This window comes from Coregonus clupeaformis, chromosome 3 (assembly GCF_020615455.1).
Source record: "Coregonus clupeaformis isolate EN_2021a chromosome 3, ASM2061545v1, whole genome shotgun sequence".
In the NCBI taxonomy this organism is placed as follows: Eukaryota; Metazoa; Chordata; class Actinopteri; order Salmoniformes; family Salmonidae; genus Coregonus; species Coregonus clupeaformis.
Window position 1 is genome coordinate 10,799,812 of NC_059194.1, and position 26,443 is coordinate 10,826,254.

At 43.3% G+C, this 26,443-nt stretch overlaps 1 protein-coding gene across 1 annotated transcript in view; it reads left to right on the forward strand.

The window, feature by feature from the left end:
• LOC121540470 (short transient receptor potential channel 3) overlaps positions 1-26,443 on the forward strand; it is a 64,632-nt gene that overhangs the window by 4,309 nt on the left and 33,880 nt on the right. Inside the window, exons 4-5 of the mRNA XM_041849370.1 lie at positions 12,468-12,632; positions 15,545-15,761. Of these exons, the coding sequence (XP_041705304.1) occupies positions 12,468-12,632; positions 15,545-15,761 (382 nt within the window). The remainder of the gene's footprint in view (positions 1-12,467; positions 12,633-15,544; positions 15,762-26,443) is intronic.

Below are 26,443 nucleotides of genomic sequence, written 5' to 3' on the forward strand. Positions count from 1 at the left end.
TGCAAAACAGCACTGCAATTCTTTCTTATCTCTCTGATCTCTCAATCTTGTAAGTTATTTCTAGTATCTAGAATATACAGTAATTCATTCAAAACGATTCCCAGAACATGCCTCTTTACATCAAAGTGCCTCCATTGCTACGTGCCTGTGTACCAGACCTGCATCCCTCTTCTACCCATCTCCACCTGCCCTGCCTACAATATTCACCTGCCAAACATTCATCCTAGCAAAAAACAATCACCCCTTCCAACTCAACACGGCTTCTTTTGTGACACTATCTACAGTATCCATCCATTTTGTGTCAACATTTTGGCACTACACTTTTTGTAACAGTCAGACATTTTCATTGCTTCAATTCTGGGTGCTTTTGTTTTTTGCCAGAACTACAATATGTTGTAGTGTAAACCACTGTGCTGTACCTCAAGGTTAAACTAATGACTAAACATAACCTTCCTGTTCAGAGTGTCTAGAAGTAACACAGCAATATGTCAACCAAGCTAAAATCAACATATTGAATGTATATGATTATAGTAGCAAGTAAATCCAGTGTATGACAGCACCGATTATCCAAAAGATACAATAAAAAATAAGTAATAAAGAACCAACGAAAAACACATGTAAAGTACCAGACAGCCAGCCAGTCACATGTATGTTATGTGTCAGCCAGACAGCCAGTCACATGTATGTTATGTGTCAGCCAGACAGCCAGTCACATGTATGTTATGTGTCAGCCAGACAGCCAGCCAGTCACATGTATGTTATGTGCCAGTCAGACAGCCAGCCAGTCACATGTATGTTATGTGTCAGCCAGACAGCCAGCCAGTCACATGTATGTTATGTGTCAGCCAGACAGCCAGTCACATGTATGTTATGTGTCAGCCAGACAGCCAGTCACATGTATGTTATGTGTCAGCCAGACAGCCAGTCACATGTATGTTATGTGTCAGCCAGACAGCCAGTCACATGTATGTTATGTGTCAGCCAGACAGCCAGCCAGTCACATGTATGTTATGTGCCAGTCAGCCAGCCAGCCAGTCACATGTATGTTATGTGTCAGCCAGCCATCCAGTCACATGTATGTTATGTGCCAGTCAGACAGCCAGCCAGTCACATGTATGTTATGTGTCAGCCAGCCAGCTTTCACATGTATGTTATGTGCCAGTCAGACAGTCAGTCAGTCACATGTATGTTATGTGTCAGCCAGACAGCCAGACAGTCACATGTATGTTATGTGCCAGTCAGCCAGCCAGCCAGTCACATGTATGTTATGTGCCAGTCAGACAGCCAGCCAGTCACATGTATGTTATGTGCCAGTCAGACAGCCAGCCAGTCACATGTATGTTATGTGCCAGTCAGCCAGCCAGCCAGTCACATGTATGTTATGTGTCAACCAGCCAGCCAGCCAGTCACATGTATGTTATGTGCCAGTCAGACAGCCAGTCACATGTATGTTATGTGTCAGCCAGACAGCCAGTCACATGTATGTTATGTGTCAGCCAGACAGCCAGCCAGTCAACTTCTTAGTACAGTATTATTAATCATAGGACTGGGTGAGCTTTGCCTACTCGGTGGGATTTCCTGCGCTCAAGGTCGTCCGGTGATGTGATGTTAATCAAGTTAACAGTTACAGGGCATGGATAAAAGTGCAGTGCTCCCTGCATAAAGGGGCCATCATACACTGCAATTTTAAAAGATTAGATTTTGACAATAATTAAAACCTCACTAAAGCCTTCTTCTTGCCATAATGTGTGAGGTTCATTGAGGTGTAAATGCCTGATGGAATTGAAACCGACATTAATGTGATTGATTAATTGGCAGCTGTGGCCACAATGGTAAAGGATGTTGTCTCCTCCTCCACCATGGTAAAGGAGGTTGTCTCCTCCTCCACCATGGTAAAGGATGTTGTCTCCTCCTCCATGGTAAAGGTTGTTGTCTCCTCCTCCTCCATGGTAAAGGATGTTGACTCCTCCTCCACGATGGTAAAGGATTTTGTCTCCTCCACCATGGTAAAGGAGATTGTCTCCTCCTTCATGTTAAAGGAGGTTGTCTCCTCCTCCTCCATGGTAAAGGATTTTGTCTCCACCATGGTAAAGGATGTTGTTTCCTCCTCCACCATGGCAAAGGAGATTGTCTCCTCCTCCACCATGGTAAAGGATGTTGTTTCCTCCTCCACCATGGCAAAGGAGATTGTCTCCTCCTCCACCATGGTAAAGGATGTTGTTTCCTCCTCCACCATGGCAAAGGAGATTGTCTCCTCCTCCACCATGGTAAAGGATGTTGTTTCCTCCTCCACCATGGTAAGGGAGGTTGTCTCCTCCTCCTCCATGGTAAAGGATGTTGTCTCCTCCTCCTCCATGGTAAAGGAGTTTGTCTCATCCTCCTCCATGGTAAAGGAGATTGTCTCCTCCTTCATGTTAAAGGAGGTTGTCTCCTCCATGTTAAAGGAGGTTGTCTCCTCCTCCTCCTCCATGGGAAAGGATGTTGTCTCCTCCTCCACCATGGTAAAGGATGTTGTCTCCTCCTCCACCATGGTAAAGGATGTCGTCTCCTTGCCACCAAGTGGTGGTTCAGATATCATGGTATGAAACTCAGAGGAGGCCTCAATCTGATTTGGCCCTGTACTGTTATTATAAAAAAAAGAAAAGGATAATAAAACATTAATACGGTTGAGTTTTTTTGTTGATATTATTGTTTTGTATCCTTTATTATACCAGGGAAGTCCCAATGAGATTTACATGTACTTTTCAAGTAAGCCTAGGGCCATATGTATCAAGTGTCTCAGAGTAAGAGTGCTGATCTGGGATCAGGACCCCATGTCCATGTAATCTTATTCAAAACTGACACTGAATCAGCACTCCTACTCTGAGAGGCTTGATACTTAAGGGCCCCGGCCAAGAAAGCATAATTTATTAAAGACATGCTCCAGAACTTTGGCGACTACTAAGTATTTTTTAAACCTCCCACTTTGGTCAATGTGTAGTTCATACATGCATAATCTATGAGCAGAATTAATGTCTTCCCTCAATTAACCACAAAATTCCTAGTTTAAAAACGACTGATTTTCTGGAAGCTGTGTTAAGCCATTTTCCCTACATTTCCCCCCACGTGGGCCAGCCCTGTAGCAATTCGAGTTCTAGCCAAGGAGCTTCAGCCCCTTACCATTTGAGTGACAGCTAGCAAGATGCACACACAGCCGAGCGAGTGAGCGCAATAACGTGGTGCACATATCTGCACATACACTACATGACCGAAAGTATGTAGACACCCGCTCGTCGAACATCTCATTCCAAAATTATGGGCATTAATATGGAGTCGGGCCCCCCTTTGCTGCTATAACAGCCTACACTCTTCTGGGAAGGCTTTCCACTAGATGTTGGAACATTGCTGCGGGGACTTGCTTCCATTCAGCCACAAGAGCATTAGTGAGGTCGGGCACTGATGTTGGGCGATTAGGCCTGGCTCGCAGTCGGCGTTCCAATTCATCCCAAAGGTGTTCGATGTGGTTGAGGTTAGTGCTCTGTACAGGCCAGTCAAGTTCTTCCACACCGATCTCGACAAACCATTTCTGGATGGACCTCGCTTTGTGCACGGGGGCATTGGCATGCTGAAACAGCAAAGGGCCTTCCCCAAACTGTTGCCACAAAGTTGGAAGTATAAAATCGTCTAGAATGTCATTCTATGCTGGCGCGTTAAGATTTATCTTCACTGGAACTAAGCGGCCGAGCCCGAACCATGAAAAACAGCCTCAGACCATTATTCCTCCTCCACCAAACTTTACAGTTGGCACTATGCATTGGGACAGGTAGCGTTCTCCTGGCGTCCGCCAAACCCAGATTCATCCATTGGACTGCCAGATGGTGAAGCGTGATTCATCACTCCAGAGAACGCGTTTCCACTGCTGCAGAGTCCAATGGCAATGAGCTTTACAATACTCCAGCCGACGCTTGGCATTGCGCATGGTGGTCTTAGGCTTGTGTGCGGCTGCTCGGCCATGGAAACCCATTTCATGAAGCTCCCGATGAACACTTTTTGTGTTGACATTGCATCCAGAGGCAGTTTGGAACTCGGTAGTGAGCGTTGCAACCCGAGAACAGACGATTTTTACACGGTACGCACTTCAGCACTAGATTGGCCCATTCTGTGAGCTTGTGTGGTCTACCACTTCGCGGCTGAGCCGTTGTTGCTCCTAGACGTTTCCACTTCACAATAACAGCACTTACAGTTGACCGGGGCAGCTCTAACAGGGCAGAAATCTGATGAACTGACTTGTTGGAAAGGTGGCAACCTATGACAGCGCCACGTTGAAAGTCACTGAGCTCTTCAGTAAGGCCATTCTACTGCCAATGTTTGTCTATGGAGATTGCATGGCTGTGTGCTCGATTTTATACACCTGTCAGCAATGGGTGTGGCTGAAATAGCCGAATCCACTAATTTGAAAGGGTTTCCATTAACTTTTGTATAGTGTATGTGATTTTCGGGGACCACTTTTGGCTCATGAGCGCTACTTTCCAGAACTACTGGCTAAAAAGCATACAAAAGTACCAGAGAATCTCTTTAAGCTACTGAGTGGAATTCCTATTTGGTGCTTAACACCAAATCAGAATGATAAGGAGGCATTTGAGGTAGTGCCAAATCCCATAATCAGTGTTGTGCATTTACAGTGTATCTCAGCCTCAGGCTGCCACTTGAGAAATACATTTTTGAGCAACACCCTCTCTCCCTATTGTCAATGGATCCAGCCTGAGGGAGAGCTTTGCTATTTCGCAAACCCCCAAATGACATTTTCCTCATCTGCAGCAGAGATGCGAACTGGAGCTGGTGCTCTTCACACTCTGAGGGGTAACACATGGAGTGGAATCCTGATTGTTTGTGCCACCTTTCCCCTCAGGAACATTGAGTCATCTGGATCCACCTCCCCAGGATGTGACCTAGCTGTGCCATGACCACAGATAGAATGCCCTGATTGACCTCTCCATGATGTGACCTAGCTGTGCCATGACATTTACATTTACATTTTAGTCATTTAGCAGACGCTCTTAACCAGAGCGACTTACAGGAGCAATTAGGGTTAAGTGCCTTGCTCAAGGGCACATTTACGTCATTTAGCAGGCGCTCTTATCCAGAGCGACTCACAAATTGGTGCATTTACCCTATAGCCAGTGGGATAACCACTTTACAATTTTTTTTGGGGGGGTAGAAGGATTACTTTATCCTATCCCAGGTATTCCTTAAAGAGGTGGGGTTTCAAATGTCTCCGGAAGGTGGTGAGTGACTCCGCTGTCCTGGCGTCGTGAGGGAGCTTGTTCCACCAGCGAACAGTTTTGACTGGGCTGAGCGGGAACTATGCTTCCGCAGAGGAAGGGGAGCTAGCAGGCCAGAGGTAGATGAACGCAATGCTCTCGTTTGGGTGTAGGGACTGATCAGAGCCCGAAGGTACAGAGGTGCCGTTCCCCTCGCTGCTCCATAGGCAAGCACCATGGTCTTGTAACGGATGCGAGCTTCAACTGGAAGCCAGTGGAGTGTGCGGAGGAGGGGGGGTGACGTGAGAGAACTTGGGAAGGTTGAACACCAGACGGGCTGCGGCATTCTGGATGAGTTGTAGGGGTTTAATGGCACAGGCAGGAGGCCAGCCAACAGCGAGTTGCAGTAATCCAGACGGGAGATGACAAGTGCCTGGATTAGGACCTGTGCCGCTTCCTGTGTAAGGCAGGGTCGTACTCTCCGAATGTTGTAGAGCATGAACCTGCAGGAGCGGGTCACCGCCTTGATGTTAGCGGAGAACGACAGGGTGTTGTCCAGGGTCACGCCAAGGCTCTTCGCACTCTGGGAGGAGGACACAACGGAGTTGTCAACCGTGATGGCGAGATCATGGAACGGGCAGTCCTTCCCCGGGAGGAAGAGCAGCTCCGTCTTGCCAGGGTTCAGCTTGAGGTGGTGATCCGTCATCCATACTGATATGTCTGCCAGACATGCAGAGATGCGATTCGCCACCTGGTTATCAGAAGGGGGAAATGACCACAGATAGAATGCCCTGATTGACCTCCCCAGGATGTGACCTAGCTGTGCCATGACCACAGATAGAATGCCCTGATTGACCTCTCCAGGATGTGACCCAGCTGTGCCATGACCACAGATATAATGCCCTGATTGACATCCCCAGGATGTGACCTAGCTTTGCCATGACCACAGATAGAATGCCCTGATTGACCTCTCCATGATGTGACCTAGCTGTGCCATGACCACAGATAGAATGCCCTGATTGACCTCTCCATTATGTGACCTAGCTGTGCCATGACCACAGATAGAATGCCCTGATTGACCTCTCCGGGATGTGACCTAGCTGTGCCATGACCACAGATAGAATGCCCTGATTGACCTCTCCATGGTGTGACCTAGCTGTGCCATGACCACAGATAGAATGCCCTGATTGACCTCTCCAGGATGTGACCTAGCTGTGCCATGACCACAGATAGAATGCCCTGATTGACATCCCCAGGATGTGACCTAGCTTTGCCATGACCACAGATAGAATGCCCTGATTGACCTCTCCAGGATGTGACCTAGCTGTGCCATGACCACAGATAGAATGCCCTGATTGACATCTCCAGGATGTGACCTAGCTGTGCCATGACCACAGATAGAATGCCCTGATTGACCTCTCCAGGATGTGACCTAGCTGTGCCATGACCACAGATAGAATGCCCTGATTGACCTCTTCAGGATGTGACCTAGCTGTGCCATGACCACAGATAGAATGCCCTGATTGACCTCTCCAGGATGTGACCTAGCTGTGCCATGACCACAGATAGAATGCCCTGATTGACATCTCCAGGATGTGACCTAGCTGTGCCATGACCACAGATAGAATGCCCTGATTGACCTCTCCATGATGTGACCTAGCTGTGCCACATGACCACAGATAGAATGCCCTGATTGACCTCCCCAGGATGTGACCTAGCTGTGCCATGACCACATATAGAATGCCCTGATTGACCTCTCCAGGATGTGACCTAGCTGTGCCATGACCACATATAGAATGCCCCGATTGACCTCTCCAGGATGTGACCTAGCTGTGCCATGACCGCAGATATAATGCTCTGATTTACCTCCCCAGGATTGAACACATACAGTGAGGGGAAAAAAGTATTTGATCCCCTGCTGATTTTGTACGTTTGCCCACGGACAAAGAAATGATCAGTCTATAATTTTAATGGTAGGTTTATTTGAACAGTGAGAGACAGAATAACAACAAAAAGATCCAGAAAAACGCATGTCAAAAATGTTATAAATTGATTTGCATTTTAGTGAGGGAAATAAGTATTTGACCCCCTCTCAATCAGAAAGATTTCTGGCTCCTAGGTGTCTTTTATACAGGTAACGAGCTGGGATTAGGAGTACACTCTTAAATGGAGCGCTCCTAATCTCAGCTTGTTACCTGTATAAAAGACACCTGTCCACAGAAACAATCAATCAAACAGATTCCAAACTCTCCACCATGGCCAAGACCAAAGAGCTCTCCAAGGATGTCAGGGACAAGATTGTAGACCTACACAAGGCTGGAATGGGCTACAAGACCATCGCCAAGCAGCTTGGTGAGAAGGTGACAACAGTTGGTGCGATTATTCACAAATGGAAGAAACACAAAATAACTGTCAATCTCCCTCGACCTGGGGCTCCATGCAAGATCTCACCTCGTGGAGTTGCAATGATCGTGAGAACGGTGAGGAATCAGCCCAGAACTACACGGGAGGATCTTGTCAATGATCTCAAGGCAGCTGGGACCATAGTCACCAAGAAAACAATTGGTAACACACTACGCCGTGAAGGACTGAAATCCTGCAGCGCCCACAAGGTCCCCCTGCTCGAGAAAGCACATATACAGGCCCATCTGAAGTTTGCCAATTAACATCTGAATTATTCAGAGGAGAACTGGGTGAAAGTGTTGTGGTCAGATGAGACCAAAATCGAGCTCTTTGGCATCAACTCAACTCGCCGTGTTTGGAGGAGGAGGAATGCTGCCTATGACCCCAAGAACACCATCCCCACCGTCAAACATGGAGGTGGAAACATTATGCTTTGGGGATGTTTTTCTGCTAAGGGGACAGGACAACTTCACCGCATCAAAGGGACGATGGACAGTGCCATGTACCATCAAATCTTGGGTGAGAACCTCCTTCCCTCAGCCAGGGCATTGAAAATGGGTTGTGGATGGGTATTCCAGCATGACAATGACCCAAAACACACGGCCAAGGCAACAAAGGAGTGGCTCAAGAAGAAGCACTTTAAGGTCCTGGAGTGGCCTAACCAGTCTCCAGACCTTAATCCCATAGAAAATCTGTGGAGGGAGCTGAAGATTCGAGTTGCCAAACGTCAGCCTCGAAACCTTAATGACTTGGAGAAGATCTGCAAAGAGGAGTGGGACAAAATCCCTCCTGAGATGTGTGCAAACCTGGTGGCCAACTACAAGAAACGTCTGACCTCTGTGATTGCTAACAAGGGTTTTGCCACCAAGTACTAAGTCATGTTTTGCACAGGGGTCAAATACTTATTTCCCTCATTAAAATGTAAATCAATTTATAAAATTTTTGACATGCGTTTTTCTGGATTTTTCTGTTGTTATTCTGTCTCTCACTGTTCAAATAAACCTACCATAAAAATTATAGACTGATCATGTCTTTGTCAGTGGGCAAACGTACAAAATCAGCAGGGGATCAAATACTTTTTTCCCTCACTGTAAAGATCTATTTTATCCAGGAAAATGTTGTTGTAGACTACAGATTATGTATTACTAATCTCTGTGACAGATGCCTTTGTACCACCACTGTGATTTTGGGGCTTAATCAAATGAAATTGTATTTGTATATGTCACATATTTGTCACACCTAATACAACAGTTCTATAGTTGTAAACTTTATTGTGAAATGGTTGCTTACGTGCCCTTCCCAACGAAGCAGAGTAAAAATTATTCCACATGTGTTATTTCATAGTTTTGATGTCTTCACTATTATTCTACAATGTAAAAAATAGTAAAAATAAAGAAAAACCCTGGAATTAGTAGGTGTGTCCATACTTTTGACTGGTAGTATATATAAATATATACATTTTATAAATGGTATAATTGCGTGATATGATTGCATTTTGCAACCATGCTCCCCCGTTGCCCCAAGATGAATGGTTTTGACCACTAAAGTCTTACTTCACTACAAGCTTTATTGCTTTGATTGGTGTAGCTAAACCACAAGTGTCTGTCCTATAATGATCAGGCACCTGCAAAAGAACATTCAAGGAACTTGTTTATCTATTTTGCTGTGCTGTTGTAACATTTGTATTGGTGTTTTGTGTCTGATGCACTCAGGGTGTCATTTCCGACATGCATCATGAGCAAAGTAATTGTAGCCTATCATTTCACTTCCCCTGTGAGAACCATGAGCACGGCTGACTTAGCTTTGCTGTAATGCAGCAGAAGCCTGCACGCAGCCTACCTACCAAAGGTTTCACTGTGTCCATTATAATGTAGAAAAACGCATGTCTCTTATGGAAGATACCAAAACTTTGGAGATAACAATATATGGTGAAGTCAAAGATACTGTTTTCCATCTGTGGTGAAGTCAAAGATACTGTTTTCCATATGTGGTGAAGTCAAAGATACTGGTTTCCATCTGTGGTGAAGTTAAAGATACTGGTTTCCATCTGTGGTGAAGTCAAATATACTGGTTTTCATCTGTGGTGAAGTCAAAGATACTTGTTTCCATCTGTGGTGAAGTCAAAGATACTGTTTTCCATCTATGGTGAAGTCAAAGATACTGGTTTCCATATGTGGTGAAGTCAAAGATACTGGTTTCCATATGTGGTGAAGTCAAAGATACTGGTTTCCATCTGTGGTGAAGTCAAAGATACTGGTTTCCATCTGTGGTGAAGTCAAAGATACTGGTTTCCATCTGTGGTGAAGTCAAAGATACTGTTTTCCATCTGTGGTGAAGTCAAAGATACTGGTTTTCATCTGTGGTGAAGTTAAAGATACTGGTTTCCATCTGTGGTGAAGTTTTCCCTATTATGCTAATGTCAACTCCAGCAGAACCAGCCTAGCCAGCTGGCTAATATTTCTCGATCACTCCACGTGGAAATCATTATGACGTTCTTTCCCTCCCCTAATTCGTGAATATGTATAAGTAGCCTGCGTCATTCTTCAGAGGTGGAACCTAAACAAGAATGACATCGAAATAGGGGCGGCATTTCCCTCTGATGGGCGCTTTTAAAGTAAAATGATGTGTATAAACCCTGGATTGCTTATGCTATGTAATGGCCAGTGAGAGACTTTGAAGCCACCGGTCAACCATATTGGTACTCCCCAGTAGGAGCAGTCCTCCATAGGAATTAATGAAATTCTACAGTATTTCACTAAAATCTTTCACGGACAAAATTATATGTATTACAGTAACATTATTACTCTCTAAAAATATATATTTTAAGGATTTATTTTTTATTTTTTTTATTTCAATTTTCAGTTCACTTAATATAATTTAAAAGTATGCATTTAAGGTGTCTATAATATAATATACTTGCCAAAAACGAATGTAGACATTAATAAATGTATTTCTATATCGTCCCAAATCTTTTTTTACAATGGAGGAGTACCAACATGGCTGCGTGGGGCTTATAAACAACCTGTCATCTAGGGTAATGCATATTACATTTACATTTTAGTCATTTAGCAGACGCTCTTATCCAGAGCGACTTACAGTTAGTGAGTGCATACATTATTTTTGTATTTTTCATACTGCCCCCCCCATTATAGTTAGCTTGTAAAATGGGATTCGCAAAGTTAGATAATGCATAAAATAAATTCAATCAAAAGGAAGTTGCATAGCAAGTTGAATCATTAGTTGGGGCCTTATAAAATTGTATTACATCATAATAAATAGCTTTTAAAAGCTTTTGAAAAACTGTAAGGCAATGTGACATCTTTCAGGATGACCCAAAGCACCATTAGAGCTTTTGAACACCTAGCTAGCTACCCCAGACAGACATTGAGTTTTGAACACCAACCCCTGACAGACATTGAGTTTCTACCTATTGACTTTTGCCCGGGTTTTCTCACATGAAGTGTATTAAAATGTCCTTATCCTGTTACTGCCAGGTTAATGTTCACCTCAACTCTTCTGCATCTCGTTCTTGTCCCAGGATTTTTTGTACACTGACAAATCATCCCAACGCCACACGGCTCTCCCTCTCCAAAGAATCGATAATAATAGACTCGCTGCTCCTTATTCATAGCCGTTCTGGCTTCGCCTCGATTGTTCATTCAACAGCATAATTAGTTGGCCATATTTTCCAATTTAGTCGTTGCTAACCTTGTAGCAAAAAGGGGGAGCCGAGGTAGCACAACCTTGACATTAAAAACCCAAAGGCACAGAGGTGTGTTATTCATTAACCTAGTGGGTTCCATTCAGAACACATTGCACACTTGAGGATGGAACTTGTTTCTTGCTACAGGTGGCAATGCATCTCTCTCTGACCCAGAATTCATGTGTCTGTATCTCAAACCAATCAATGAACTTGACCAAGTTATTCTCAAAGTACTTGGGAGCAACAGCTTGATGGTCAATCCCATTTAAATCCCAGTTTGAGGGTCAATCCCAGGAAACGGCCCCCACTCCCGTCCATTTTTATTTTCTTCAATTGGAATTTCATGTCTGTTTGTTCCCATTTCAGAATGAACATGGGAACCCAAACTTTTTACACTCCTTTGATACTGGTTAATGTTCTTATCTTGTAGTATTTGGTCTTTACAGAGCAAATAACCAAACATTTGCTATTATAAAATGATTGTGGATTGACTGGGCTGGCAGACAGTGTCAAGAAAACCCACAGAGAGAACTGTTCAGTTCATTAATGGCTCAGTGGCTTTTGATTGAAAACTTCCATTACTCAGACAGGGAACACCACCTACCCAAATCTCCCCACACCAGCCACCGCTGACGAGAGCGTAATTCATTTCCCCAGATTTGATCAAGCCTGTTAATGTGATTAAATTAGACTCTCTCTCTCTCGCTCCCACACCCACACACACACACAGACACACACAGACACACACACACACACACACACACACACACACACACACACACACACACACACACACACACACATACACAAACTATAGGCCCACTCAAAATGCAAATGACCAACCAATGACTGGTGCCTCCACTCAGCAGTCCCCTTTTGTCTGGTGTCCACCTGGTGCCTACAGAATAGATTCAGAACTGGGTTTTCATCCTCATTGTCCAGACTAAACGGAGTGGCAGTGTAGAGGATGAACCAGCTCTGCCACTCAACCTCTTTGCTTCCCTAGACTGCTTCCCCATTGTATTAGCTCTATTATAAATACAGTATATAGCTCATCCCTGCTTCCCCAGGATGCTTCCCGATTGCATTAACTTTCCTGTTTTCTCTCTCCTCCCCCACAGTTCGTGGCCCACCCCAACTGCCAGCAACAGCTGCTGACGATCTGGTATGAGAACCTGTCTGGCCTGAGGGAGCAGACTATCGCTGTGAAGTGCCTGGTGGTGGTGGCTGTGGCCCTGGGTCTGCCCATGCTGGCTGTGGGTTACTGGTTCGCCCCTTGCAGTCGGGTAAGAGTACCACGTCCACTGACATACCCACTGAGTGTCGCTTACCAGCCTGAAACACTTTGGTCAGAATTCCAATGTAGTTGTAGTCAGAGAAATGTTGATGGAGTCTGTTTGTTTATAAACTGCACAAATGCTTGTATGTACGTGCACGCTGAGATGTTGAACTGTTGCACCCTCTATAACCACTCTGGTTATTATTTGACCCTGCTGGTCATCTATGAACGTTTGAACATCTTGAAGAATGATCTGGCCTTGTAGCTGAAATGTACAATAGGTACATGTGTTATTGTTTTTGTTTTGAGAAAATGAGCATGGTGGAGAAAAAACCACAGTACATACTCTGCTGTTCCATCGTGCGTGAAATGATGTACAATGATGTCAGAGGTGTTCGTTGTTTGCCGTAACGTCTTTGTTGTAATATCGCAAACGGACGTGGCAGTTTCACCGCTATAATCTCCACCCGACACAGCCAGAAGAGGACTGGCCACCCCTCAGAGCCTGGTTCCTCTAGGTTTCTTCCTAGGTTCCTGCCTTTCTAGGGAGTTTTCCCTAACCACTGCCTCTGCACAGTGCTCTTTGGGGGTTTAGGCTGGGTATCTGTATTGCACTTTGTGACAACTGCTGATGTAAAAAGGGCTTTATAAAATAAATGTGTTTGATGTTAATTTGATTGATTGATGATTGTTTTGCAATGTGACAAGTAATATCTGCCAAGAGAGTATAGATAGAAGTCTGGCATGTGAGTCTACCCACCGCCATCATTCCTGCCACTCAAAACCTCTCAGGTAGATCAACTGGAGCATAACCAGGCTGTAGATTTCAAAGTGAAATACGGAGGCTGTGTTGGGACAAAATTAACCAGTTGTGTTCCCTTTCAGTTATCTCAACTCAAACCAGAGCATATGACGAGTATTGTTTCTAGCCCATAGAATTACATATAAAATAGTAATTATATATGTGTCCATTACTCAAACATCCTCTTGAAGTAAAACAGATATTTACAGTCACCTGTGATTAAAGTAAATAAGTCTAGGAGTGTGAGGGTAAATAAGTATAGGAGTGTGAGGGTAAAAAAGTATAGGAGTGTGAGGATAAGTAGTCTAGGAGTGTGAGGGTAAATAGTCTAGGAGTGTGAGGGTAAATACGTCTAAGAATGTGAGGGTAAGTAGTCTAGGAGTGTGAGGGTAAGTAGTCTAGGAGTGTGAGGGTAAGTAGTCTAGGAGTGTGAGGCTAAATAGTCTAGGAGTGTGAGGGTAAGTAGTCTAGGAGTGTGAGGCTAAATAGTCTAGGAGTGTGAGGGTAAGTAGTCTAGGAGTGTGAGGGTGAATAGTCTAGGAGTGTGAGGGTAAGTAGTCTAGGAGTGTGAGGCTAAATAGTCTAGGAGTGTGATGGTAAGTAGTCTAGAAGTGTGAGGGTGAATAGTCTAGGAGTGTGAGGGTAAGTAGTCTAGGAGTGTGAGGCTAAATAGTCTAGGAGTGTGAGGGTAAGTAGTCTAGGAGTGTGAGGCTAAATAGTCTAGGAGTGTGAGGGTAAGTAGTCTAGGAGTGTGAGGGTGAATAGTCTAGGAGTGTGAGGGTAAGTAGTCTAGGAGTGTGAGGCTAAATAGTCTAGGAGTGTGATGGTAAGTAGTCTAGGAGTGTGAGGGTGAATAGTCTAGGAGTGTGATGGTAAGTAGTCTAGGAGTGTGAGGCTAAATAGTCTAGGAGTGTGATGGTAAGTAGTCTAGGAGTGTGAGGGTGAATAGTCTAGGAGTGTGAGGGTAAGTAGTCTAGGAGTGTGAGGCTAAATAGTCTAGGAGTGTGATGGTAAGTAGTCTAGGAGTGTGAGGGTGAATAGTCTAGGAGTGTGAGGGTAAGTAGTCTAGGAGTGTGAGGGTGAATAGTCTAGGAGTGTGAGGGTATGTAGTCTAGGAGTGTGAGGCTAAATAGTCTAGGAGTATGAGGGTGAATAGTCTAGGAGTGTGAGGGTGAATAGTCTAGGAGGGTGTAGCATGCTTGTTTGTTTATATTCACTTACCCTGCCCTACCCAGGTGGTTTATAGATAAGTCTTAAGTTTCAGTAGTATAACGAGAGTCTCTCGCAACGCTCCAATGAAATGTAAGTGTTACATTTTCTATCTTTAGGGATGTTGTTTACCCTCTCATAAAGCCAAGGCTAAGAATGTGTGTTTTAATCATTGAGGGCTTTAAGAGGAATGGAGAGAAGCAGAGCGACTGCTGGGCATCTTTATGGGTTAGTGGTGTGGGCGGGCACAATGCCAGTCTGGGTTGTTGACATCATTACTATTGCTGGCATCATTTGTATTTAGGGGTGGCACCTTGAGAACACTTCGATTTGTTTTTCAGGAGGGGCCAATTGGTGGGAATAAAAATGTGATTAGGACTAGTAGTAGCTTTTCAGTTGTATAGATCATGAACGAAACCAAATAAAGTTTAAATCAATTGATACGACCACCTAAACTGAATTGATTTGTGATTGTTGTAAAGTTACTCCAGACTTCACAACAAACTCATTTCATCTGAGGGGTATATTACAAAGCAGTTTCAAGGAGTTAGCCAACTAACTTTGATAAACAAGCAGAAATAACTGTTTTTCTGGTTCATTAAGAAAGCTAAATGTACATGTATGTGTTTTTGGTTGTTGAGAAAATTTGACCAAGCCCATTTCAAGGATGTGTAGGCAAATTAGCTGGCTAACTCCTTGATCGTGCTTTGTAGTATAGGTTGAGGTGGTTGCACCATAGTTACTCCAGAGACTTCTTATTGGCTGAATTATGCCTGTGCATCCCACCAATCCCACCTTAAGGTTTTACTTGCTATGATGTGGTTGTTTTACCTCCCTAAGTTGAATGCACTGGTTGTAAGTCATTATTGATGGGAGCATCTGCTAAATGACCTTCTTATTTCCTGTAGCTGGGCAATGTCCTGCGCAGCCCCTTCATGAAGTTTGTGACCCATGCCTCCTCCTTCATTATCTTCCTGTGCCTGCTGTTGTTCAACGCATCGGACCGCTTCGAGGGCATCAGCACCATGCCAAACGTGACCGTCACTGACCACCCCATGCAGATCTACCGGGTCAAGACCACTGAATTCAGCTGGACTGAGATCCTCATCATGGTCTGGGTCACAGGTGAGAGAGGATTTATTTGTTTAACATGTTAAGGACATTCATCAGAGTCATGTTTCAGGGTGCAAAAAGATCACTTAAATATTTTGTCTTGCCCATTCACCCTCTGAATGGCACACACACAATCCATGTCTCAATTGTCTCAAAGCTTAAAAATCATTATTTAACGTGTCTCCTCCCCTTCATCTACACTGATTGAAGTAGATTTAACAAGTGACATCAATAAGGGATCATAGCTTTCTCCTGGATTCACCTGGTCAGTCTATGTGGAACAAGCTCCCCCACAATGCCAGGACGCCAGGACAGCAGAGTCACTGACCACCTTCCGGAGACACTTGAAACCCCACCTCTTTAAGGAATACCTGTAATAGTATAACAGTAATAGTTCTACCCCCCCCATAAATAATAATAATAATAATAATAATAATAATAATAATAATAATAATAATAATAATAATAATAATAATAATAATAATAATAATAATAATAATAATAATAATAATAATAATAATAATAATAATAATAATAATAATAATAATAATAATAAAAATACAATCATAATAGGGTGGTTGTCCCACTGGCTATCCTTAGTTGAATGCACCAATTTGTAAGTTGCTCTGGATAAGAGCGTCTGCTAAATTACTTAAATGTAAATGTCATGGAAACAGCCGGTGTTCCTAATGTTTTGTACACTCAGTGTATATTTCCCAGGTATCCCTTGAAAGCAGTGCCAAGTGTTACTGAGTGGACTATCCTGGTTAGATTCAAGTGTTACTGAGTGGACTATCCTGGTTAGATAAATGTAAATGTAAATGTATTCACATTGAATGAAACATATATTGTTTTATGTACTGTGCTCTATTTAGAACAGTAATCTCTTTTCAATGTGCTCTGAAGGACCTAGCAAAAACAGCAGCTGTATGGAACAGTGGTCAGGAGATTATCTTGGCCTTTTCACAATTATACTGATATACAGTATATGGTATAGTTACAGACAGTAATGAGCTTTTTAAAATAAAAAGTGAAAGGTTTAAGTTCACTTTCCATAGCTTCCCTGGTCAGTTTTACTTAATGCTTAGCAGCCAGACTGACCTAAACTGGAACGAGCAGTTGACAGTGCGTACTTGCGAGTGAGAGAATCAGGTAACTCTCTGGGGAGGGGGAAATCTGATGAGATTTTGGTGAGGAGCAGTCTTCAGTCCTCCTGCTGCTCCTGCAAGATTGAAATACTAATTACGGTGACACATCTGTAAATTGACCCTCTCCTTCCTCTCCTCTACACAGCAGTCTCCATTCTGTTCTCAGCATGGGGAGGTTTCCAGGGTTGTGTTCATTTGGCATCAAATGGAGAAAATGGACTGATACAGGGAGGAACTACAAAACATTAAAAAATGGGTTTCCGTTGCATTCCCTAATGAACACGATCTTCATATCGAGCCTGGTCGAGTTTGACGCAATTGCAGATGCATCCCGTTTGGTCGGCAGGTAGCTTAGTGGGTAAGAGCGTTGTGCCAGTAACCGAAAGGTCGCTGGTTCTAATCCCCGAGCCGACTAGGTGAAAAATCTGTCGATGTGCCCTTAAGCAAGGCACTTAACCCTAATTGCTCCTGTAAGTCGCTCTGGATAAGAGCGTCTGCTAAATGACGTAAATGTAAAAAAAAATGGTCGGATAGGGCAGAAACCAGAAAGTGATTATAATGAGTCACTACCGGCCTTTTGACATGACCCAAGAGGTCCTCTGACCTTCATTCACCAAACAACTAAATGCAGGATCAAAGGTCTCTAAGGAGAGAACATTTCATCAATTTTCTCTCCCCCTTTGACAGATTGAGTTAACGAATCGATGCAGTGACTATAACTATGTTCCATCTTCTGAATTTTAAAAAGCTATATTTTTTTGTTTAAATGTTTTTTTTAATCTTATTTGTTTGGTGTTTTTTTGGGGTGTAGATCAGCTTTAATATTGCAGATAGATTGTAACTTCCATCAATGTAATTGTCAGCATCACTTCCAATCCCCCATATGTTTTTTCTTCTCGCAAATATATATATATATATATATATATATATATATATACAGTGAGGAGAACAAGTATTTGATACACTGCCGATTTCGCAGGTTTTCCTACTTACAAAGCATGTAGAGGACTGTGAGAGACGGAATCTAAAACAAAAATCCAGAAAATCACATTGTATGATTTTTAAGTAATTAATTTACATTTTATTGCATGACATAAGTATTTGATACATCAGAAAAGCAGAACTTAATATTTGGTACAGAAACCTTTGTTTGCAATTACAGAGATCATACGTTTCCTGTAGGTCTTGACCAGGTTTGCACACACTGCAGCAGGGATTTTGGCCCACTCCTCCATACAGACCTTCTCCAGATCCTTCAGGTTTCGGTGCTGTCGCTGGGCAATACGGACTTTCAGCTCCCTCCAAAGATTTTCTATTGGGTTCAGGTCTGGAGACTGGCTAGGCCACTCCAGGACCTTGAGATGCTTCTTACGGAGCCACTCCTTAGTTGCCCTGGCTGTGTGTTTCGGGTCGTTGTCATGCTGGAAGACCCAGCCACGACCCATCTTCAATGCTCTTACTGAGGGAAGGAGGTTGTTGGCCAAGATCTCGCGATACATGGCCCCATCCATCCTCCCCTCAATACGGTGCAGTTGTCCTGTACCCTTTGCAGAAAAGCATCCCCAAAGAATGATGTTTCCACCTCCATGCTTCATGGTTGGGATGGTGTTCTTGGGGTTGTACTCATCATTCTTCTTCCTCCAAACACGGCGAGTGGAGTTTAGACCAAAAAGCTCTATTTTTGTCTAATCAGACCACATGACCTTCTCCCATTCCTCCTCTGGATCATCCAGATGGTCATTGGCAAACTTCAGACGGGCCTGGACATGCGCTGGCTTGAGCAGGGGGACCTTGCGTGTGCTGCAGGATTTTAATCCATGACGGCGTAGTGTGTTACTAATGGTTTTCTTTGAGACTGTGGTCCCAGCTCTCTTTAGGTCATTGACCAGGTCCTGCCGTGTAGTTCTGGGCTGATCCCTCACCTTCCTCATAATCATTGATGCCCCACGAGGTGAGATCTTGCATGGAGCCCCAGACCGAGGGTGATTGACCGTCATCTTGAACTTCTTCCATTTTCTAATAATTGCGCCAACAGTTGTTGCCTTCTCACCAAGCTGCTTGCCTATTGTCCTGTAGCCCATCCCAGCCTTGTGCAGGTCTACAATTTTATCCCTGATGTTCTTACACAGCTCTCTGGTCTTGGCCATTGTGGAGAGGTTGGATTCTGTTTGATTGAGTGTGTGGACAGGTGTCTTTTATACAGGTAATGAGTTCAAACAGGTGCAGTTAATACAGGTAATGAGTGGAGAACAGGAGGGCTTCTTAAATAAAAACTAACAGGTCTGTGAGAGCCGGAATATATATATACACATATACATACATACACGTACATATACACATACATACATATAAATACATATACATATCCTTTAAAAAAATATATTTCCCTTTATTACTTTCCAACCCCACAACCCCTTCCCTAATTGGAGTAAACTAGTGAACAACAACGCTTAGGCCTCTACTTCCAGCTTATACATACTAAATACATTTTATGGTAGTCAATTTTACAATAATTGTATTTTGTTTGTTTTTACTCCTGAACTTCCTCTACCCTCAACCTCTCCGATCATTTTCATGATGTCCATCCGGTTTGCTTCTACAGTTGAAGTCGGAAGTTTACATACACCTTAGCCAAATACATTTAAACTCAGTTTTTCACAATTCCTGACATTTAATCCTAGTAAGAATTCCCTGTCTTAGGTCAGTTAGGATCACCACTTTATTTTAAGAATGTGAAATGTCAGAATAATAGTAGAAAATGATTTATTTCAGCTTTTATTTCTTTCATCACGTTCCCAGTGGTTCAGAAGTTTACATACACGCAATTAGTATTTTGTAGCATTGCCTTTAAATTGTTTAACTTGGGTCAAACATTTCGGATAGCCTTCCACAAGCTTCCCACAATAAGTTGGGTGAATTTTGGCCCATTCCTCCTGATAGAGCTGGTTTAACTGAGTCAGGTTTGTAGGCCTCCTTGCTCGCACACGCTTTTTCAGTTCTGCCCACACATTTTCTATAGGATTGAGGTCAGGGCTTTGTGATGGCCACTCCAATACCTTGACTTTGTTGTCCTGAAGCCATTTTGCTACAACTTTGGAAGTATGCTTGGGGTCGTTGTCCATTTGGAAGACCCATTTGCGACCAAGCTTTAACTTCCTGACTGATATCTTGAGATGTTGCTTCAATATATCCACATAATTTTCATTCCTCATGATGACATCTATTTTGTGAAGTGCACCAGTCCCTCCTGCAGCAAAGCACCACCACAGCATGATGCTGCCACCCCCTTTGCTGTTGTTCTGGGATTGATTTGCACTTTTCGCACCAAAGTACGTTCATCTCTAGGAGATAGAACGCGTCTCCTTCCTGAGCGGTACCTTCAGGCGTTTGGAAATTGCTCCCAAGGATGAACCAGACTTGTGGAGGTCTACACATTTTTTTCTGAGGTATTGGCTGATTTATTTTGATTTTCCCATGATGTCAAGCAAAGAGGCACTGAGTTTGAAGATAGGCCTTGAAATACATCCACAGGTACACCTCCAATTGACTCAAATTATGTCAATTAGCCTATCAGAAGTTTCTAAAGCCATGACATCATTTTCTGGAATTTTCCAAGCTGTTTAAAGGCACAGTCAACTTAGTGTATGTAAACTTCTGACCCACTGGAATTGTGATACAGTGAATTATAAGTGAAATAATCTGTCTGTAAACAATTGTTGGAAAAATTACTTGTGTCATGCACAAAATAGATGTCCTAAACAACTTGCCAAAACTATAGTTTGTTAACAAGAAATTTGTGGAGTGGTTGAAAAACTAGTTTTAATGACTCCAACCTAAGTGTACGTAAACTTTCGATTTCAACTGTATATGCCATATCTTTCTAACTGTGCTCTTTCACAAAATACTATGACTTTTCAGATCACCCAGTAGTGCTATCTGCAGGGTTAGCTCCAGGTAAATATTGCAATCCTTCAGCCATTCCTGGACCTGTGTCCAAAAACAAGCTACAAATGGGCAGTACCAAAACAAATGATCTAATGATTCTGTCTCTTCGCAGCAAAATCTGCAGAGCTGGGAAGATTGTATCTCCCATATAAATAACATTCTATTGGTAGCAAGAATTTTGTATAATAATTTCAATTGAAAAATTATACGTTTTGAATCCAGTGTCGTTTTGCATATCAGTTCATAAACACTATGCCATGGAATCGGTACGTCAAAAATCTCTTCCCAACTATTTTGCAATCTATATGGGACGACTGTCAATCCTTTGGTCCTTAAATGAAACTGGTATACTTTTTTATTTATCACAATTTTCTTTAACCAATTATATTCTTTAATGCAGGGCCGACAGACAAGTTCTTACTTTTTCCTCTTCCATTTTTGCGGTAATGCTACAATTATTTGGTTGTAATTTTGGGTAGAGCAGACATTTCCATTTGTTTTTGTTAGCTTCATGTGTGAAATAACTCCACCAGTCCTACCTATGATATCATTTACGATTATACCTTTTTTAAACAATACTTTTTTTTATCAATTAGTATATTTGAGTTTAACCACAATATTTGTTGCATTATTTGTTCTGTCATTTCTGGAGGATTAAATTGAAATTGCAACCAACTTTCTATGGCTTGTTTTAGAAATAGTGATATTTGGGAGATTATTTCCTTTTCAAATAACTGAAAGTGAGAGGTTGTAATCTGAATAAAGGGAAAAAGGCCTTTCTTGAACATGGGGTGAGACAATCTTCCTAATTTGCTAGAGAACCAGTTCGGATTTAAGTATAACTTTTGTATGACTGAAGCTTTTAGTGATAGGTCTAATGCTTTAATATTTAATCATTTCTGTCTTCCGAATTCATATTCATTATATAAATAGGTCCATTAATGTTGTCTGGCTTGCCATTCCAAATAAAATGGAATATTTTTTCTCATATAATTTAAAAAACTGTTCGCTAGGCGTAGGCAAGACCATAAGCAAATAGGTAAACTGGGATAATACTAAAGAGTTAATCAGGGGGATTTTTCCACAAATAGACAGGTATTTACCTTTCCATGGTAGCAAGATCTTATCTATTTTTGCTAACTTTCTATTAACATTTATTGGAGTGAGATGATTTATTTCATTTGGGATATGTATTCCGAGTATATCCACATCACCATCAGACCATTTTATTGGTAAACTACATGATAATGTAAAGATTGTGTTTTTTAGTGATGCAATACGTAATATAGTACATTTATCATAATTTGGTTGTAATCCAGAGAGGTTAGAAAATGTATCTAGATCCTCTATGAGGTTGTGGATTTAAAAGAAAACATGAATCATCAGCGTACAATGACACCTTTGTTTTTAAGCCCTGGTTTTCTAATCCCTTGATATGATTGCTGGATCTGATTTTAATAGCTAACATTTCGATGGCCATAATAAATAGATATGCCGATAGTGGACAACCCCGTTTTACTCCTCTTGACAGTTTAAAACTATCTGAGAAATAGCCATTATTTACTATTTTACACCTAGGGTTTACTATACATGATTTTAACCCATTTTATAAGAGATTCTCCAAAATTGAAATGCTCCAGGCATTTATATATAAACTCCAGTCGTACTTTATCAAATGCCTTTTCGAAGTCTGCTATGAATAGCAGGCCTGGTTTCCCAGATTTTTCATAGTGTTCTATTGTTTCCAGTACTTGCCTTACATTATCTCCAATGTATCGTCCATGTAAAAACTTGTCTGATAAGAATTAATAATGTTTGGATTCTTTTGAATTCTATGCGCCATACATTTTGCTAGAATTTTTGGATCACAACACTGAAGTGTAAGGGGCCTCCAATTTTTTTAATGGATTAGATCTTTATATTTCCCACTTGTATCCTGTTTCAGTAATAATGAAATCAGACCTTCTTCTTGAGTGTCTGATAATCTACCATTTACATAGGAGTGGTTAAAACATGCTAATAACGGTCCTCTGAGTATATCAAAAAAGGTTTGGTATACCTCGACTGGTATGCCATCCAACCCTGGAGTTTTCCCGGACTTAAAGTCTTTAATTGCATCCAGAAGTTCCTCCTCTGTAATTTCACCTTCACATGAGTCAATAGAAAAAAAATCCCTACAATTAGCTTCAGTTAGAGGAGATGGAGGCAACTGAAATGAAAACATATGCTTAAAGTACTTTGCTTCCTCCTTCAAAATATAATTTGGTGAATCATGGGTGACTCCGTCATTTGTAACCAGTTGTAGTACATTCTTTTTGGTAGCATTTCTATGTTGAAGATTAAAAAATAATTTGGTGTATTTTTCGAGTTTGCTTTATCTTTATAATATATTACACTTGATCTTTCTTGAATAAGTTTATTTTTGTTTTTCCTCAAAATGTATTCTGAGCCTCTATGTTACAGTTTTTATTGCTATCTATCTGTTCTGTTAGACCTTCTATTTCCTTTGTTAGTATGGACTCTTTTGACCTAAATTATTATATTATATATATATATATTAATTGCTTTTGTTTTTGAGATGAGTACTGAATTGCATGGCCTCCAAAGGCACATTTAAAAGTGTCCCAAACAATAAGGGGATTTTCTGTACCTATGTTATGTTGGAAAAAATCAGTTATAAATTCCTCTGTCCTAGTTAACTTGTTTTTATCATCCAATAGGCTTTGATTTAATTTACAATATACTCGCCCACGTGGAAATTCAGTAAGAGTAATGTATATGCCAATTATATGATGGTCCGACCGCAATCTGTCCCCTATCAACACTTTTTAAACTTTTGGTGCCAATGAAAATGACATAAGAAAGAAGTCAAGACAACTAGCTTGACTGAGTCTCCGCCATGTATATCTCACTAGGTCAGGATATTTAAGCCTCCATATATCTACTAGTTCTAATGTATCCATGACATTCATGATTTCCTTAAGAGCATGAGGGTGATAATTTGTAATGTGATTTCTTTTACGGTCCATTGAGCTATTTAAAACTGTATTATAATCTCCCACCATAATAATAGAGTCTTGTATTGCTTGGAGGGTTGATCATTTATTATATATATTGTCAAAGTGTGGATCATCATTATTTGATCTGTAAAGGTTAATGAACATATCTGTTTATGGTCCAATAACATATTGTCACAGTTTCGGCCGAGACTGCTCCTCCTCCTGGTTCGGGCAGGCTTCGGCGTTCGCCGTCCCCGGAGTACTAGCTGCCACCGTTGTATGTTTCGGGGTGTGATTGCTTTAGTCTGTCTTGTACACCTGTGTCTGTTTTTGTTCTGATTACGTGTCCTATAAGTTCCCTGTTTTGTATTAGTTAGATTGTGTGTTGTTGTTTGCCTGTCGTGCGGAGCTGCGTGTTTGCGCTCTGTTAGTTTTGTTTATTGTTTTACGCATGTTGCGTAATTCCCTCGCCTCCGTTTGTTTTCGAGGTCGTGTATTGTTTTGTTGCACTTTGGACTAGTAAAGTATTTTTGGACGAATCCTCTGTGTCCTGCGCCTGACTCCTCCACCACATCCACATCGGTTCTTTTGACAGAACAACACACCTAACCATGGAGTCAGCAGGAGCAGCGGCGGCACCCAAGTCGCTGGAAGAGCGGATCAGCTATCAAGACACCATGATCCGGCAACTTGGGGCCGCCATGGACGTGGTGTCCAACACTCTGCGCCGGTTGGTGACTGGAGAGGTGCCTACGCCTTCTTACTCCATCCCATCACCAACGGCCAGTCCTCCTCTCTCAGCACCGGAACCCAGTGGCATTCGGCTCTCGCTCCCGAGGGCATATGACGGTTCTGCAGCCGGGTGTCAGGGGTTCCTCCTGCAGGTGGAACTCTACCTGGCTACCATACACCCAGCGCCCTCGGGATACGAGAGCGTCTCCGCCCTCATCTCCTGTCTATCCGGCAAGGCGTTGGAGTGGGCCAACGCCGAATGGAGGGGAATAGACGCCGCTACCATCACCTACGCGGAGTTCTCCCGCCGCTTCAGGGCTGTCTTCGATCACCCACCTGAAGGGAAAGCGGCGGGGAGCGTCTGTTCCACCTCCGACAGGGGAAGAGGAGCGCACAGGAGTTCGCACTGGAGTTCCGGACGCTAGCGGCGGATGCGGGGTGGAATGAGAGGGCCCTCATCGACCATTACCGGTGCAGCCTACGAGAGGACGTTCGTCGTGAGCTGGCCTGCAGGGACACCAACCTATCATTCGACCAGTTGGTGGACATCTCCATACGTCTCGACACCCTGCTGGCTACCCGCGGACGTCCCGAGTGGGGGCCGACCATTCCACCCTCCAGCACCTCCCGAGCCGATTCCCATGGAGCTCGGGGGTGCTGGCGCTAGAGAGAGAGAGGAGAGAGAACCCGAGGGGGGCCACCCCTGCACCAACTGTGGCCGTGGAGGACACACCGCGGCCAGGTGCTGGGGAGGGTCTCCTGGGAGGGGGGACAACAGGTCACGCACTGGGGAGTCATTTCAGGTGAGTAGGCGCCCACTTACCCAGAGCTTTCTGTTGGTCACATGAGTATTCCTGTGAGATTTCCACAGGTGGCACCTCATTCCCAGCATAAGGCGCTAGTAGATTCAGGCGCAGCTGGGAATTTTATTGATCGGGCATTTTGTTATAGGTTTGGAATTCCCCTTCGGCCGGTAGAAGCCCCCTTTCCTGTCCACGCCTTAGACAGCCGGCCGTTGGGGTCGGGGCTGATCAGAGAAGTCACAGCACCACTTACTATGACGACGCAGGGGGGTCATGAGGAGATCATTCAGTTTTATCTGATTGACTCTCCTGCGTACCCCGTGGTGTTGGGGCTTCCCTGGTTAAGCACCCATGATCCTACCATTGCGTGGCAACAGAGGGCTCTTATGGAGTGGTCTGCCCAGTGTGTAGGGAGATGTCTAGGTGTTTCCTTAGGGGCGACCTCGGTTGAGAGTCCGAACCAAGTGCCCGCAATGCGCATTCCCCCTGAGTATGAGGACTTAGCACTTGTGTTCAGCAAGACGAGGGCAGCACGGCTACCACCTCATAGACAGGCGGACTGTGCGATAAATCTCCAAACAGGAGCGGCTCTTCCGCGGAGCCGTGTGTATCCCCTGTCTCAAGAGAAGACAGCGGCTATGGAGACTTACATAGCCGAGTCCTTGGCACAGGGATACATACGGTCCTCCACTTCCCCGGTTTCCTCGAGTTTCTTCTTTGTGAAGAAGAAGGACGGGGGTTTGCGCCCGTGTATTGATTACCGTAGTCTCAATCAGATCACGGTTAAGTACAGTTACCCTCTTCCACTGATTGCGACTATGACGGAGTCATTACGCGGAGCGCAGTTCTTCACAAAGTTGGATCTCAGGAGCGCGTAAAATCTGGTGCGCATTAGGGAGGGGGATGAATGGAAAACGGCATTTAGTACCACCTCGGGTCATTACGAGTATCTCGTCATGCCATACGGGCTAATGAATGCTCCTTCAGTCTTCCAATCCTTTGTTGACGAGATTTTCCGGGACATGCATGGGCAGGGTGTGGTAGTGTACATCGACGACATCCTAGTG